This window comes from Rhincodon typus, chromosome 26 (genome assembly GCF_021869965.1).
Source record: "Rhincodon typus isolate 14 chromosome 26, sRhiTyp1.1, whole genome shotgun sequence".
In the NCBI taxonomy this organism is placed as follows: Eukaryota; Metazoa; Chordata; class Chondrichthyes; order Orectolobiformes; family Rhincodontidae; genus Rhincodon; species Rhincodon typus.
Window position 1 is genome coordinate 40,603,334 of NC_063357.1, and position 18,855 is coordinate 40,622,188.

General features: G+C 38.7%; 1 protein-coding gene across 1 annotated transcript in view; it reads right to left on the minus strand.

Annotated features, from left to right (window-relative positions):
• The window catches only part of LOC109922619 (ring finger and FYVE-like domain containing E3 ubiquitin protein ligase), an 84,608-nt gene that overhangs the window by 24,604 nt on the left and 41,149 nt on the right, over positions 1 to 18,855 (minus strand). The window contains exons 3-4 of the mRNA XM_048612395.1: positions 4,737 to 5,138; positions 4,051 to 4,116 (exon numbers count right to left, since the gene is read on the minus strand). Of these exons, the coding sequence (XP_048468352.1) occupies positions 4,051 to 4,116; positions 4,737 to 5,138 (468 nt within the window). The remainder of the gene's footprint in view (positions 1 to 4,050; positions 4,117 to 4,736; positions 5,139 to 18,855) is intronic.

Sequence of the window (18,855 nt, forward strand, 5' to 3'; positions counted from 1 at the left end):
ATCCGCAGTTCTTTTGGTTTATATTCTAGACCTTAACTACTGCCAGGATTGATCAATGACTTTCAGGTAAAGGGGCCACTAGGTGGCAGCGATCACAACATGATAGAATTTCATGCTCAAAGGGGAAAGTGGATCACGACTAGCTTTTAAAATCATAAACAAAGGTTACTAGGCATTTATAACGGCTGAGCTGGCTGTGGACTTTGGACACCATTGAACTCTGGAATACTATAAGCTGCAGCAAATGAGAAGTGAATAATTGCAAACCAAGTTTGCAGAACATTTGCAATCAGAATATTCATCTGTGTGCCCAATAAGAAAGCTATAATGCTCAGGCATCAGCTGAAATAATAACTGAACCTAGAGGTGGCTGAGTGGAACAGAAGACATTGGACATTGGGTCGTCCATCACTGGTTGACTCAGAAATAAAGGCAGAGACCCAGGTGAAATATAAACCCTGAAAGAAAGGTTAGGTATAACAAGAAACTGGGACCAACACACATAAAAAGGAGCCCTGGGTCAGTGACACAGCGACAGAACAAAGAATCTCAAAGCAGAGGCCGACCACCTCATGTCTTAACAGACAGTATTCCGTACAAGTTGCAAGTGTTTGCATTTGTTAGTTATGAATGAATGTTGCAATAAAGCATATTTAATCTTTGGTTAACTAATTCATATCTCATTAGTTGTGCAAGTTAATAATGAGACAGGGGTTAGCAAGGGGAAAATGTGGTCCATGATTAATGTTTAAATCATAAATAAGGGTCGCTATGAGCCCATGAAGAGAGAGCTGGCTAAGGTGGAAAACTGGGTTAAAAGGTTAAGTCAGTGGCGTTACAGTGGCAGATCTATATGGAGATATTTAATAACTCTGAACATTTATTGCAGTGTGAAAGAAAGGCTCTTGGAGATAACAGGACCAGCTGTAACAAAATGTGCAAGATAAGATAGGGTTAAGTTGAAAGAAACACAATCGACAAGTAGTGGTGGTAGGTCAGAAGACTGAGCAGACAAAGAATTGACAAAGTATGGCTAAAAATACAATAAAAAGAGGCAGAAAGCAGAGTAAGAAATAAAATATCTAGCAATGTGAAAACTGAAAGCAAGAGATTTGAATAGGAAATGTTTAACTAAAATCTTATACTGTCCTCTAGAGGGAGTATTTGTGGACTTGATCATGAAAATAGAAATAGCAGAGGCTTTGAACAGGTAGTGTATGTCTGCCTTCGTGGTAGATGATGGAAAAAACTTCCCAAAGATAACGGAAAATCAAGAGGTGATAATGAGGGCTAAACTTAAGACAATCATCACTGCCAGGCAAACTAGTGAACCTGAAGGCTGAAAAGTCCTTAGGATCAGATGACCTGCATCCTAAGGTCTTAAAGAAAGTAGCAGCGCAGATAGTGAGTGCATTGGTTATAATGTTCAAAACTTCTTTAGATTCTGGAAGAGTCCCAGTACACTGCAAAATATAAAAAATGTAACATTTTATTCAAGAAAGTGAGGCAGAAAGCAGGAAACTACATGCCAGTTAGCCTAACATCTGTCATAGCAGAGGTGCTTAAATCGATTATCGAGGAGGTTATAAGCAGGATACTTAGAAATTCACGATTTGATCAGACAGAGTCAATATGGCTTTATGAAAGGGAAATTGTGTTTAAACGATGGGCTAGAGTTTTTTGACTCATTCACAGCAGAACCATTAGATATAGTGTACTTGAATTTCCATAAAGCAGTTGTTAAGATACCACAACAATGTAGCTGCACAAAACAAGAGCTCATGGTGATGGGGTTAATATATTGTCACGAATGAAAATTGGCTAGTTAATGGGAAGCAAACAGTAGGGAGAAATGGGTCATTTTCAGATTGACAAACTGCAACTTTTGGACTGCCACAGGGAACAGTACTGGTCCTCAACAACTTATAATCTATATCAACAACTTGGATGAAAGGACCAAATATATGGTAGCTAAATTTGCAACCGATACCAAAAATGAGTGGGAAAGTAAATTGTAAAGAGGATTTGCAAAGATTTCAAAGAGATATAGATAGTAAATGGCAAAAAATTGTCAGACAGAGTATAATGTGGATAAATGTGAACTTGTCCAAAGTTAGTATTCAGGCACACAAAACAATTTGCAAGGTGAGTGGAATACAAGTTTAGGGAGGTTTACAGCAGTTGTACGAGACCACATCCAGAGCATTCTGTACAGGTCTATTTTTGTTATTTAATAAAAAAAAAGATGCAATTTCCCTAGGATGGAAGGTTCATGGGCTTCATCGCTGGATTGAAGTGTGATTCTTATGAACTAAGTTGAACACGTTAGGTCTACATCCTCTAGAGTTTAGAAGAGGTGGAGGTGATCTTATTGAAACATGCTATACCTTGAGGGGACTGGATAGGGTGGATAATAGAAAGATGTTTTCTTTTGTAGGGGAGCCTTAACAAGAGGTTGCCCTTTTAAGACTGCAATAAGAAGGAAATATTTTTTTCTCAGGGGGTCTTTAAAGATGGTGGTAAAGATAAAGGAGACTAGGTCTTTAAATTTTTTCCAAGGCTGACTTAGATTTTTGATTGATAAGTGAGTCTAGGGTCATGGGGGCAAATAAAAAGTACCATTGAGAGATCAGCTGTGATCTTATTAAGCAGCTTGAAGAGGCAAATGGCCTACTCCACATCCAATGTTCCTAAAGGAAAGCATCTTTTATTCCTTCTGGACCATTCCAAGGTCCCTGTTTCTCTAAACTTTTCAGAATTGTGCAAGCCTTTGCCTTCCTTGTTCTCCCCAAATGCATTCCCTCACACTCCTCTAGAGTGAATTCTATTTGAAACTTATCTAACCCCCTGATAAGTCCATTGATATATTCTTGTAATCTACTTCCTTTCTTCATCATTATCAACCACAAAGACAATTTTCACAGAATCCGCAAACTTCTTGGTCATGCTTTCTCTATTATGCCCATTCATTGATGTCATAGAATCAGAGAGTCACCAAGATGTACAGCATGGAAACAGACCCTTTGGTCTAACTCGTTCGTGCCAACCAGATATCCTAAATTAATCTAGTCTCATTTGCCAGCATTTGGTCCATATCCCTCTAAACCCTTTCTGTTCATACATCCATCTAGATGCCTTTTTAAATGTTGTAACTGCACCAGCCTCTACCACTTCCTCTGGCAGCTCATTCCATACAGGCACCACCTTCTACCTGAAAATATTGTCCCTTAGGTCCCTTTTAAATCTTTCCCCTCTCACTTTAAACGTATGCCTTCCAGTTTTGGACTCCACTATCATAGGGAAAATACCATGACTGTTCACCATATCCATGCCCCTCATGATTTTATAAACCTCTGTAAGATCAGCCCTCAGTCTCAATGCTCCAGAGAAAAACAGACAACCTATTCAGCCTCTCCCTATACCTCAAACCCTCCAACTGTGGCAACACCCTTGTAAATCTTTTCTGAACCTTTAAGGTCAAAGTTTAACAACAGCATGTTGTGTAAAGGGTCCATAGCTAATGAGACTGAGAAACATAAATGCAATTAAAATTAAAAATAGAAGACTGGGAAAATTAATGGGATTTAAAAGCTGATAAATCCCCTGGTCCTAATGACTTAAACTTTCAGGTTTTAAGTGGTAACTGCAAAGCTGGTGGATTGGTTTTGATCTTGCTGAATTCTCTAGATTGTAGAACCATCATCATGGATGAGAAGATAGCAATAGCACAACATAGTTCAAGAGTTACAACTGTCAGAAAATTATTAGTTTAGGATGATTGGAATCTTGAAATTAATAGCTGCCAAGTTTGAACGCCTGCTGTTTTGCACTACAGTGGTTTTCTGTGAAAATCTGTGGGGCGGAATATAATTGATCCAGCTCAATAAAAACAGACCATTTGGATTAAAAGTATGATCAACATAGTACATACAAAATTATTATTTACTTTAGAAAACATCACCACTGGCTATCTTGTACTGGTATCATTTACAGAATTCTAAAAACAAAACAGAACTACAATATGGCACCAAAAGTTAAGATGCAACACACCTCAGTCTCATCCTCCATTTGTGACACAGACTCATTCTGATTCTCTACTGACATTTCGGTGTTCAACTATGTATGTAAAAACAAGAGAAATTGCATTATACTCATAGTCCAAAATGGTCAATGAAATGAAAATGAAATTGATTCATTAGATTAAAAAAGCTCACAACTAATACTGAAGGATATATCAGTGATCAAATATCATTTGTAATTAGAGTTCACTGCCAGTCCAGTATTTTTCAATTTCTATGGGAACAGCATAAACCATTGATAATGATCTGCACCAGTTGACTCAAGTTATTTACATAGACTGTTTTACAGTATTTCCCAGTAAACACAAGACATCACCATTAGCTACTATTTTACTAAACAAAGGAAGTTCTTTATTTCCATATTGGAAGACAACCCCAGGAATACATACACACGATTAATTTCCACTAGAACTTTGTAAAATTAATGAATTTGGTTTGAACGTACATCCTTACTCAGTTGTTGTGCTGCATTTAATGGGTTGCAAATCTATAACTTATCTACGAGACACAGTCAAATGACTTATTGACCAAAATATGACTTAATTGTCATTTCTTCTTCCTACTGCTGATATAGAATTAAGTTTGGCACAAACACACAAATATAGTTTTTAAATATCTTGTACGACTACTGTTCAGTCTCCTAAATTTATGAATTACCAAGTTTGCTTGCCGAGACCGTTCTGGGCTGTTTGCTCCATATGGCGGTGGATCATCCCGTGAGGTAGATGCTGTTGTCCCCATGTGTGTATTTGGAATGAAGTACTGCTGCTCAGGATTGTCCATTCTATAAACAGGAATATGCACATGATGGGTTGGGGCAGTCGGAGGTCGCTGTCCCAGCACTAGGTCCACCAGGTCCGACTTCTCCCTGCACATCTCCATTGAAATCTCATGTAGTTGGAGATAATCACGCAAGTCTTTCACTTTCAGTTTCATTAGCTCTCCTCGTTCAAAGTCAGTGGCACGGAATCTCTGACAAGTGTGGCACATTTTGGGACTGTTCTCAGGTTGGACGGAGCAGGCTGTGCAGAAATCCTTCTTACAGTCCACACATACATGCTGGAAAGAAAGGAAGTGTTAATGGCACTGTGCACCATTCAACTTTATAAACACAATTAAAGCCAAATTCTCACACGACAGTGTGGTCTTTCTTTCTACTAAACGTTTTGCTAAAAAAAGCAATAAACGAGTAATGCTAAGAATTGTTTCATTTTCCAACATAATAGCTGATATCCCAGGAGATTACTCATTTGTTAAGCAGGGTTATAACATTTATTTTAAGAAATATTGAGTCATTTCTCAGCTGTGCCCTTTTCTAACAAATTAGGAGAAACAGACATTCAGATCATTTACAGACAAATCATTTTTGAAACCTTTTTGCAAATTGGAATACACTGATTGGCTTTTGGCATGAAAATAGAAATATAGGCCACAACCAACAGCATTTTAAGAATTTTTTGCATCTGTGGAAAACATAACATTTGCAATGTGGTATCCGTGCCCACAGAAATGCTCTGTTTGATATATTACTTACAAAAGATCCACAACATTGCTCAAACTAAGCAAGATGTTTCATTGTCTTATAGGGATAGAAGTATTATGGTTATGTAGCATGCAATGTATTATCTTTTTGGCAAGAGTAAAGCAGTGTACTTTTAAGCTCATAGATCCACCAGCTGTTGGGTAAACAGTGAGTGAATTTATTTAGGTTTTAATTGTCAACTATCTACAGGTCAGATTCCTGGCCTTAAGGTGTAATGGTAAAAGTAATTAAGAGATTGTAAACTTTAATATTCCCTGTTCCTGGAGAGTTTTGATTAAAGACAACAGCAGGCTTATGGGTTATGTTTTAAAAAGGTTTGTGAATTAAGGCTTTGGCATTTTCTGTTATGGGTTTGTTTCTCTTCATGTTTCCAACTAACATTCCATCTGATCTGCATGGAAGTTCTGAGGTTCAGCGTATGCTGACACATGGACTTTGGGTTTTGGAAGTCAACACTGCATATGAACCTCGGAGGTCCACACACCAAACTGTATTGGTTGCAATCCTCCAACTGTTTCTCTAAAGCTCCCCTACCTCTTTCTTTCTGTCATCTTCAGCCAGTTTGGCACGAAGACTAAGACAATATTACAAGGAAAAGAATGCATGACTTCCACACCCCAACTGTATTACTACAGAATCCCCTGTGCTACACTTGATGTGAATTAGAAGCTTTGCTACTGCATGGTGCCAAGGTTTGTAAAATGGGGGATGGATGTGAAATAACTCCACACAGGCTGGTATCCCGTCACCAGGTCACCCTGTGTATACATGTGGAAAATCCTTGACACTGATCCAGCTCCCTCAGAGCCAGCTCTCAGTGGACAGGATGTCTGATACTCCAGTTTGTATCTGTCAGCCAGGACTCCCTGACTGAATCTGATAAGCAGCCCCAATCAGGGAACTCATATTCTATGAGGTCCACCTAGCTAACCTTGTTACAATCACTACAATTTACCAATCTCATTAAAAACCAATCTTCCTAAGAATGCCACCCAGAGATTCTCTAGCAATTTTCTTTTGATTACAGACAACAAAATAAGCTAGAGCTTTCCTAATAGCAATTGGATAAACAGCACTGTTGTATAGATGAACAAAGAAAAAGAATCTAAATATTAATAAGAAGAAAAATGATGGTCTCCACACCAACCTCAGCACCTTTCTTAGAAGCAAGAGCTTCACTTCATCACAAAGAATTTGCAAATAAATTTTTAAGATTCTGCATACAATGGCCTGGACTACCTATGACAATAAGGGCGAGGCTTGTGGGTGTTTTCGTTATTAAAGAACAAACCAATACTTTCAGATCAGACTCTGCAGTGTCAGGAATGATTCTCAATTGCCTGATTATGGAGAAACAGTTGCTTGCTCCATTCATATATGAGTCCCACACACTCTGGAAGATTTCTAATCATAGGTTCCTGTGTAAAAGCCTAGAAAATGTTTGTGGGCAATTTAAGAGTAATGAATAGTTAGCACAGTTTATTTGTTGATGACTGCTGGGGAAAAAAAAAAACATTTTTGTATAGCAATCATTGCTTTCAAATACTAGGACTAAAGAGACTTTTGTAATTTCATTTCATGTCTGTTTAGCAAACAAAACACAATTTTTTTTCCATATGTAGGGTTAAAAAGGGTTTTAAGTTAATGTTCAAGTCTATTTTGAATTAATTGGGAAAACCAATTACAATTTTCACAGACTGCCAAAAGTACTGTACTATTTTTAACACTGCACAGTTGGCAGGACAGTTTTGAAAGGAACATCAGTTCCAACCCTAGGCTCTATAGATTGGCTGAATTTGCATGTTTAAAGCATTAACAAAGACACTTAGTCAATTTTTTTTCCACAATAGAGTTTTTTTTTAAATCAGTTGAACTGTCTTTTAAAAAAAGACAAAAACTGTAGATGCTGGAAATCTGAAATGCAAGTAGGAAGTACTGGACAACCTCCACAGTCTGGGAGCATGTGTGGAGAGAGAAAGAGTTCATGTTTAAAAATAAATTCCATCAGAAACACCTCACACGACAAAAAGAAACATATTTTGGGGCTTTTCAGAAGCAGCTTTGATTAAGAGCACTGGCAAGTGAAATACAGATCATTGCTGAACTGAAGAGTTATCACATGCGTGAAGCTATTCATGTTAGTAAAAGTACACAAAAACGTACACTTAAAGTGCAAGTGCTTCCAGCATTGCTAAACATGGTTAGCATGTACTAGGGCAGTCATATAGTCGGTATAGCATAGATTCCAAAACTAGAAACAAGTATCTACCATGAAAGTTTGCCAACAACCTGGTCTTCAGTCATTAAAGTCATCCCCGCATACATATCAGAAGAAAACGTGCTAATATAAAGGACAAGTATTCTAATTTAATTCAACAGCTTTTTAATCTTTTAGATGCAGACATATTCCGGGTGCAACCTCTACCTATCTCCCGGATCTCATTTAGGACCACTATCTGACCACACGCAAATTCTACTTTGAGACTACTAAACATTTGCTACTTCTGAATCAGAAGAGGAACCCATTCCTGATCTGCAACCGTAGTTGAAATGTTTAAACATCACCACAAGCTATCTCAGGGTTAAAAGATAGGCCAATTTCCTGCAAACTACACAGACAGCCCATTTTGCTCACTTTATCTGTGCTGATGGAAGAAGAGCTATTCAGCTTACTCCAGCTTTCACATCTTGTTCTGCAACCCTGTAAGTTATGGGACTCGTTACAACCAGGTTAGGAGGGATGGAACGGCTCCCTTCCTATGGCCACAGCACAAAAAGAAACTTATTCTTCTGGCAAGCAACTAAATCACACTTCAATTAAAATGCAAGATTAGTCAAAAAGTAAGAATCCAACTACAAGGATCTAAGTGAAATGAAGAGGAATTTCATTTCTTATTAATACTGAGAAAAAAAATGATAAAACAAAGCATCAAACACAGGCACAGAAAGGATGATCAAGAATCGGTAACTTGAAGTTCTTAGTCTCTGAAATGTTAGATTTCAGCCTGAGACCATAGTTTTTTTCCTTAGCAATTGTGAAATTTATAGTTTTCTTTTAAATTCTCAGTGAATAGATGTTTAATCAATTTGCTTTTTCATAGGTGTTATTTTTCAAGAGGCTGAGGGAAGTAGGGGGGAGAGAGCGCAAGTGTGAGTGAGAGCACAAGTGAGAGAAACAAACTCTTCCAGTTTTGTTACTGATTAAGTTTTCCTTTTTTGCCTTTGCCAAAAGTCGTTGCCTGAATTATAGTTCACTTGTGCATTCCCGGTTAATGGAAGTAGGCTCTTCTGATCTACTTTGTCTAGGCCTCAACTTTTTTTTTTTTAAAAACACCTTAATTAAATCTCCTTTCGACCTCATTATTCGACTTTCCAGGGAGAACAACCTCAACCTCTCCCTTCCCTGTGATGTGCAACCAATCTTGAACCTTTTCTGCATACTCAAGAAAGCCTTTGCACCGTTTCTAAGGTGCAGTTGCCAAAATTACAGGCAACACTCCAATTGAGGAACCTGTGCTTTATAAACATTTATCATTACTTTCGTATTTATCCTTCCATTTATAAAGTCCAGGATGCCATCTTCTTTATTCACTATTAATTCAACCTGTCCTGCCACCTTCAACAATTTGCACACATCTTTCCAGGTATTTTTGCTCCTGCACCTGCATCTGGGTTGTGCCCTCAATATTATGAATTTCAAAGAAAGGCATCATATCAAAAAAATCTAACCTTCCTCACCTCTCTGCATTAATTTCATCTACCACATCCACGCATTCTGCCAGTCATCTATGTCCGTTTTAAGTTTCACCTCTATCCTCACTCTATTCCAAGTCTTGTAACACTTAAATTGACATTATGCCCTCTACACAACATTCACTCTAAGCTAGGTGGCTGTACACATATATAACAATTCACAGCCTATGAATGTTGATTGGCACACAGACACCTTTCGCAGCACTGATTTCCAGTTTGGAAGTTGCTGCCGCGCACGGAGCCTGGCAGTTGTGCGGGAGAAATTACATTAGCAGGAAGGCTGCCCATATGCATAAGTTTTAATTTTAATAAAGCAGCGTTCCTAGTATCAATTCTTTTGGAGCTTTACAACACTCTGAGTACTGAGAGCATTTCTGGGCACCACACCTTAAAAAGGGTGTATTGACATTGGAAGGGGTACAATGTAGGTTTCAGTCCTCTATGTGCTCTATATGCGGCCACAGAAATCCATAAACATTATCAAGCAGAAAACATCAATTCTCCCTAATCAAAAACTACAGCATGGTTGTACATGGACCCTTTCTCCATTATACCAATTACTACTTTGAGGTACATTTCTCAACTTTTATTCAGGGTCTTCAGTACACAAATATTTCCGGAACACCATCAACACAGCTTAGAGTCTATAAGTAGTATGGGAAAAATTGCTAGTAACTACAGCTGCAGATGGATTGACTTCTTGAATGTGGATTCTCCTTTCAAAAGAAACATTTAGAGAATGATTAATTCTCATGGGGTTCTCCCAATCACCCATTTTAACACTACTGGAAGCTGTATGAATAAAATTTTTGCCACCATTTCTCCGAAATTTCAGTTGAAGTTACAGTGGGAGAGGGGGTGGGAACTTCTGCAAGATTCTCCAAAGTGCTCTGTAAATTATAAAAATGATTTGCCACATGTATGAGCACAAGATGAAATGTTAATTACAGAATGATATGCTAAAGCTAGAATGATCCTCAACTACAACAGAACGTACCACTCAGCCATTCGTCAAACATTAATTGCACAATGTAGGGGAAATCTACATGCCACTTCCTTACTGGAGTGAGGGGTTCTAAGTAACTATGCCGTTAGGCATGTTACACATTTAAAAACAAAAGAACGAGACTCCATCCAAAACCTATGAAATTAGGAATATTTATGAAGGGAATTTAAAAAAAAAAGACTTGCACCTGCATAGCACCTTTCACCTGCATAGCACCTTTCACAAGTTCCCCAAAGCATTTTACAGCTAATGAAATACTTTCAGTGTGCAGTATATGAAACATGGCAATTAATTTGCACACAGCAAGCTCTGACAAACAGAAATATGACCAGACTGTTTGCCTGAAATTGTTGAGGCCACAACTCTAAAGGGGAGGGGAGAGAATTTTCATACAGAAGCTGAAGTGCTAGTGTCTTTATTGTTTGTTGTGTCATGGAGCCGCCTGCATCAACGATGGCACCAAGAATCACAAAGCCAATGAGTCAAATTCTAAAATTAGCCCTAAATCTCTCTTTCCTTATGCTCATATATATGACCACTCATTCATGAATGGTTGTTTTCCTGCAGGTTAGAAGGAGAGCACTGACTATTTCTGAAGGTCACCTCCTGTACAGATTATTTCAGGATCTGGTTGCACAAACCCAGCTCCATTTTAAAGCAGTTATTTTGGTTAGAATTTTTTTTAAAAAAAGAAGAGTCCTGTTTTCTAGAGATGGCGAAAGTTACCTTCTCTTGACAGCTTGCCATGTCCAGTCCTGGATCCACAGCAGCACACGTTCTGACTGAACCAACACAGGAAACTTGACACATGACATTTGAGTTTCACATCAAGTGTTCAGAAAGCAAAGAACGCATGCCTGGTTGTGACACTATCAAGTATGGTTGCATAGATGTGCAGATCGATTTTCAACTGGGTACTGGCAGAGGAGCTTCAGCTTATGGGCACATTTTGATAACATTTTTGTCAATTTAAGAACACAAGAATTAGAAGCCAGAGTAGACCACTCGTAAGCCTGTTTCACTAATCAGTACAAACATGCCAACTTTCATTTCTGCTTCGCAAATCTTTCAATTCCCTGTCTATTTATGGCTTCTCTAAATACTCGTTCCACCCTATCCTCTAGTTCCTTAAATGCATCTTCCTTCCAGGCCCACTTGGTCAGCTGTATTTGTTTGTGAAAAGGGGTATTCAAGACACCTGTTATGCCTCTTTCTGAGCAACAACTTTGAATTCCCCATTCTCCTTTAATTGATCTTTCATTCTCCTGGCATCTCCATAACTCCATCAACACTGCCGATCTATTGACAAAAGCCTAGGAGGCAATAATATCACTGTACTCCTCTCTAGAATGCTAATATATTCATAAACAAGCCTTTTATTCCCCAGTTCGTAACTTATTGTAGATGACCTCACTAACTAACTTTGACCAGGACTTTGCTCATAGTTGGTGACATCCCTCACATTGGATGTTTGGCTAGGTAGAAATGATTTAATCACCTGCTTTCCAAACCATCTTCATGATTATTGAGCATACTTTCACGATCCCACCCCATCCTTGAGCTCATGACCTTGTTTTCTCTTGTTTTCCTTAAATGGTCATCTTCCACCAACCCAGAGGTTCTCAGAGATTCTCTCCCCATAACCAGCAATTTCTCATCTTCCATATTTTAAATCCCTATCGCAGCCTGACTTGTCCTCTCTTCTATATATTAGCAGTTCTGATGTTTCTCCTTTCTTTCTCCTCTCATATTCATAGTCACCTCACCAGTCCCATAACTTCGAGCACAGAGACCTCTAATCACTTCCTCATATCTCTCATCACCTGCAATATGCATCTTCTTTCAAACTCATTTCCTTCTGTACTCCAGAAAATAAAGGAACTACTATAATAATGTTAAATGTTAGATAATGAATCTTACATCACTATAATGCCAGAAAACAAAAAAATGCTGGAAATCACAGGTCAGGCAGCACCCATGGAGAGACAGCAAGCTAATGTCTCGAGTCTAGATGACTCTTCATCAGAGCTCTTACGAAGTGTCATGTAGACTCCAAATGTCAGCTTGCTCTCTCTCCATGGATGCTGCTTGACCTGCTGTGATTTCCAGCATTTTTTGTTTTCACTACAAGATTCCAGCATCTGTAGTAATTTGCTCCTACTATAACTGCCAGGCAGCACAGTCCAGATCCCTTTTATACATACACCACTTGTGTCCCAGCCCTCAGACAACACCGTTTACATTTATTAGCTCATTAATTAATTTTAAGAATCTAAACAAACTAGCTAATGCAGTATTAACCGAAGAGCTTTAATCTTCTTAAAAGCCACAGACGCACAGTTTATTTTTCATATTACTGCTGGAAGTCCCTTTGAGCAAATTTGCATACAGCCAGTTTCATTAAGCAGCAGTGCGATAATGACCAGACGGTCTGCCTTAATGATATTGACTCAGAGAGAGATATTGGTCAGGACACCAGTGAGACCTTTCCTGGTCATCTTCAAATAATGCAGTTGGATCATTTATGTCTACTTGAGGGGCAGAAAAGGCCTATGTTTAATATTTCATTCAGAATATGGAGCCTCTGACAATGCAGCATTCCCTTATCGTTGCACTGAATTGTTAGTCTAGACTGAGAGCATAGCAGTAACCGCTTAAGTAGTCTTTCAGAGTGGAGGCTTTAATGAAATATGACGCAGCAAGGTGAAAAGAAAATTGTTGTAAAACTGAACTTAAATTGCAGAGTGGAATAACAGGTTTGAGCACAAGACAAAGGGAACATGGTCAGAAGATTGGTGGGTGTGCACAACAGAAGTTTCAGTACCAATCAAACTTCTGCGGAAGGGCAATAGTTTCGGCATGAATCTTAAATAACTTCTGTAGTTTGATTCAGACACCTGAATCAAAGTAATAGAACACAGTCGCTTTTGTTCAAGGTTTAGAAGAATGAAAATCTTCCATTTCCTTCAAAATAAATCAGCTTGAATTCCTCAAGTGCAAAATTGGTTCTATTTCTGCCTGATCTAGCATTTGGGAGCATTCCACAATTAAAAGGTGTAAAAAGCTATGTAACATACTGCATACGGAAAACACAGAACTTTAAAACCAAGGTTACAGTAGTCAGGGTATGGCCTTTTGAAGCATGCATGCTCAAAAGTCGTGTGGCCAAAACTCAAAGAGATAATTATTTTTATGTTGAAACCGAAAGAACTACGGATGCTGATTTTTATATCTTTTAGCTCCTTTAAGTAAAAACTAAACACGCTTACTGGGAGAGATTTAATATCAGAATCCCAATATTATGATTTCAGAGACCCAACGCCACATCACTGTGGAAAATGCAATATATGTTGCTTTTGTAAATTCCAAATAGATAGTTTTCGGCTCAATTAGCATGGTAAACTTTGGAAGCTGGTCTGATTGAAAGAACTGATAAAATATAAAAGCTATGACACACTCAGTGTATTTTACTACACTGAGAAGTCAATAGTTTTTCTGACTTCACATATACATACGCTGATGAAGCAATGATCACAATAAATAGAAACCGAACATAGCCTACTATCCTGATCCTATCTGTCCCTTCAAGCCTGCTCCACCATTCAGTGTGATCATGGCTGATCACCTAACTCAAAACCCTGTTCACTCTTTGTCCCCTCAAATCAGGAAACCAAAACTGTACACAATACGCAATCTTTCCAATGCCTCGCACAATTGAAACAAGACATCCCTGCTCCTGTATTTAAATCCTCTCACTATGAAGGCCAACATACTATTTACCTTCTTCATCGCCTGCTGCACCTGCAATGCTTACTTTCAGCGATTGGTGCATAAGGACATTCGGGTCTCATTGCACCTCCCCCTTTTCCAATTTAATCTCCATTCAGATAATAATCTGCCTTCCTGATTTTGCTACTAAAATGGCTAACTTCACATTTATCCATATTATACTTCATCTACCATGTATAGATAAAAATCTGAATGTTGAAAAGGGTAGGTATACTGGAATGTAGGAGTGGGGAAGGAGTGAACAGTCAACAATTTTGGAGGAAGTTTGCAAGACAGTTCATTAGAGATTGTTTCCAGAAAATGAAAGAGCCATACAACCATGTGCAAATGAAAAAAGAGACGCAAACAGTTCCTAGGTGCCATGTCCAATGGGATAGAAACTCTTGAACTTAAGAGGATTAAAGAGAGATGGAGTTAACTAATTTACATAATTACTTGTGTCTTTTGTAAAGAACAAACTAAGGCAGCTAATGAGATTTTGGCCTTTATTGTTAGGGGGTTGTTGTTTACAAATACAGAAGTCTTGTTACAACTATACAGAAGCCACAACTAGGGTACTGTGAACACTTAAGAAAGGATGTGGAGGTAGCTCAAAAGTTGTTCAGTATGCTGATGCCTGGGATAAAGGGACTGTCTTATCAAGAACAGCTAAACAGATTAGGTTTTTATTCATTACAGATTAGATGAAATGAGCGGTGATCTTCCTAGAATAAACATGATTCTGCGGGGGCATTGACAGAGTTGAAGTTGAGATGATGTTTCCACTGGAGACGGAATCTCAAGTTAGATGGCATAGTTACAGAATAAGGGGACGCTGACTCAAAACTAAGATGCAAAGCAATTTTTTTCTCCAAGAGGGTCATGAACGTGTGGAATTCTCTACCTCAGTTGTGGAGGTTGGATCACTGAAAGTATCTAAATAGGAGGTGGATAGATTTTTGAAATAGCTGACAGTTGATTGCTGCGATGAGGTGGCACAAGAGAGGAGTTGAGGTCTGAGGCAGATTAGCCATGATCTTTCAGAATGGTGGGGCAGTCTTGAGGTGACAAATGGTCTATTCCGGCTATTATTTCTTATGTTCTTACAGCCTCCGCAATATACAGTTATAAAGGAACTTTGAGTTTGATTATGTACAAGTTCAAGAGTTCGACATACAATCATCCTACAAACTTACACCATGCCACAGTGGTTGCATAGCTCCTCATTTGCATCCCTCTCCAACCCTACTCCCTTCCATGCCTGCCCCTTAGAAAAAAGCTCTCTCCCAAATCACTTTCAAAATCATAATTATCTAGTATTGGTGCTCCACTGACTACATTTACACAGGTACTGATCTGTCCAAATATATCCTTACCACCACCTCTAAATCTACTACCCTATTAAAACTATTATTCTCTCATCCTGCCGTGGCTTTCATCTCCACTTAAATCCAAGCAATGTAGCCTTGAACGGATATACTGGAAAACTTGTTAAACCATTCATCTCCAGACTTGGCAGGGCCACATAAGCAGCACTGTATCCTGCTTTTAATGCTCACTGTTCTAGCATCATCCTGGAATGCAAAGATAACTTCAGTTTTCTTCACCCCCACCTCCCTCAACCCCTCCCCCCCACCCCAATATTACTAATAATTTTTAACCCATCCCCAATTCATCTACCCTCCCCTCTAAGAAGCAAGAGGAGCTCATGGGCTTCTCTATCACAAGAGTTAGATAAAGCTGATCAAATGGTTCCTGAAAATCTCCTTACCTTCCCCTAGTCCACTGGGGCAATTTCCTCTTTGGTTTCTCTCACAGCCTTTAAAGGTTTTCATTAGTTGGTATTGCTAACTCTCTCTCTCACCTCAGGTATTATTTCCCTATTCTTACAAATTGCTATCATTACTCACTTCCTAGTTTAAAAAACCTTGACTACTGTCCCTGTTAATCACCCTTTCTTCAAACCTTAAAACCTTAATTTTCTTTCCCTTTTTGCCTTCCATATCCACACCAATCTTTTCCCAATCTCCAAGTCCAAGTCCATCCATTTAGTTATCTACTTCTTAGCCACATCACCATTGCAGCTCTCAAGAAAGTCATAGACTACAATCTCCATGACAATGACATCGGAGGCGATGGTGGTATTGACATTAGACTATTAAACTAGACACTCAGGAAATGTTCTAATTTGAATCTCACTACAGCAGGTGGTAGAATTTGAATTCAATAAAAATCTGGAATTAAGAGTTTAATGATGACCATTGTTGACTGTCAGAAAAACCAACCTAGTTCACTTGTGCAAACGTTAGGGAAGGAAATTATCATCTTTACTACATATAGCTAGATTCACAGCAATGTGGTTGGCTCTTAACTGTCCTCTAGGCAATTAGGATAGACAATGAAGGTTGACCTAGCCAGTGCCACACACCTCCTGCGAATGAAGGATAAAGGATGATCCCTAATCATCCCTCTTGATCTATCACCAGCCTTTAACACAGTTAACCGCACCATCCTCCTCAGTGCTTCTCCACTGTCACCCACAAAGACCATTAAAAATAGGATTGAATGGCCTACTTTCTGAACCACCGTTAAGTGAGACCATGGCTGATCTTCTGCTTCGGACAAGGAGAGATGGCACTGGTCTGCCACCATTCTTATTTGTCCAGAACAGAGCCAGAGAATCACCTGTGGGTTTCTCTTTCTGCTCCCACATCACCTCTGGTGTCAACCAAGGATCTGTCTGGGCCCTCCCCTATTTCCCCCTACATGCTACTGCTCACTGGCAATAGAAGATATTCTTGTGCACATAGTACCTGTATTAGTTTTCATTTCGTGACTGCTTTATTCTGTCTTGACTACAAAGGAAATGCAACTATCAGAAAAAAATCCAAAAATATCACAAAACTGCAGTTTAACATGTCACACTTTAATTAAATATACATCACCCTTAAATACACTCTATCACACAACATACATTTTTAAAAGTACTTTTGCTGAGAAAAGCAATGTTGGAGGGGGTCATGCTTTATTCTGTTTTGATATTGTTGACAAACCTAAATTACATACAGCAGGACAGAATAAATCAGGAGAATGATGGCATGTAAAAAAAACACACTACATTTATCATCGGTGACTGCCAATCTGATTGCCTTCATCAACATGAAAATTAAAAAGATAGTCACGAGGATGAATTCAGAGTGCATTTGGGGCAGTTTCCCAGAGCAATATGTCATGGATACGACCAGGGATTAGGCTATTTTGGAGTTGGTGACATATGGAGAGGCAGATTTATTAAATTATCTTGGAGGAAAAGAATCCCTAGAAAATAGTGACCATAACATGGCAGAATTTAGGATTTCATTTGGGAGGGAGAAACTTAGCTCAGAAACAGTTATGCTGAACTTAAATTGGGGTTTTTACAAAAGGAATCAGGTTAGAGTTAGGAGTAGACTGGGAAAGCAGTCTTGCATAAAAGAAAGTTGAGGAATTATTTAAGAAAATAGTTCATTTAAAAAATAGTTCATGGCTCACAAAGATCCAGCCCAGTGAGAAATTAGGATTCCAAGAAGGGGATAAGCTAAATATGGGTTAACCGGAGAACTTAATTAAGGATAGCATCAACTGAAAGAGATAATATACAGTGTGGCAAAGAGTTGTAGTAAGCCAGATTATTGAGAATATTTTAACAACTAAAAGATAACCCAAGAAAAGGGAAAAAAATAAACTTCGATGGCAGACTTGAAATAACATCAGGACAGACAGTAAGTATAAATATATAAAGGAGAATAGACAGGCCAAAGCAAACAGAGACTCCTTAGAGAATGAGGCTAGGGAAATAATAATGAGGAATCAGGAAATGGCAGAGGAGTTGAATAAATACTTTGCATCAATCATCACAGTATAAAACACTAATAGCATCCTAAAAATACTAAGTAATCAAAGGGCAAAGGGAGAACAGGAAATAATTATGACTATCGCTAGAGATAAAGTACTGAGGAAACTAAAGACCAATAGGTCCTCTGGACCTGATGAAATGCATCTTGGGATGTTAAAGTAGCGGCAGAGATTGTGGATGCACTGGTAGTAATCTTCCAGAAATCCTTAGACTCTAGAAAAGTCCCTAATGATTGGAAAGTTGCCAATATAATACCTTTATTACAGGGAAAAGAACAAAAATAACTTAACTATTGGCTAGTTTGCTTAATTTCTGGTATTGGGAAAATGTTAGAGACTATTATAAAGGGTGTAATAGCAGGACATTTAGAAATACATAATATGATCAAACAGAGTCAGGCTGGTTTCACAAAATCATATCTAACAGATTTATTACAATTCTTTGAGGTGGTAATAAGCAAGATAGGTAGAGGGGAAGTAGTAGATGAAATATATTTGGATTTTCAGGTGTTTGTTAAGGTACCATGTTAGGCTATTTAAAAAGGGAAGAGATGTTGGAGTGTCGATAGGAGAGAGGCTGGAAAAGCACAGCAGGTCAGACAGCAGAGGAGCAGGAAAGTCAACATTTCGGGCCAAACCCTTTGTCAGGACTGGGGAGGAGAGCCCAGAAATAAATACAGGGAGGGGCGTGGGGGCTGGGGGAAGGGTAGGAGAGATGGTGTTAAGTGGCTGCAGGTAGGGGTTATTGTGATTGGTTCGCAGGAAAGTTGGAGCAGATAGGCAAGTAGGAAGATGGACAGCTTAAGTCAGGT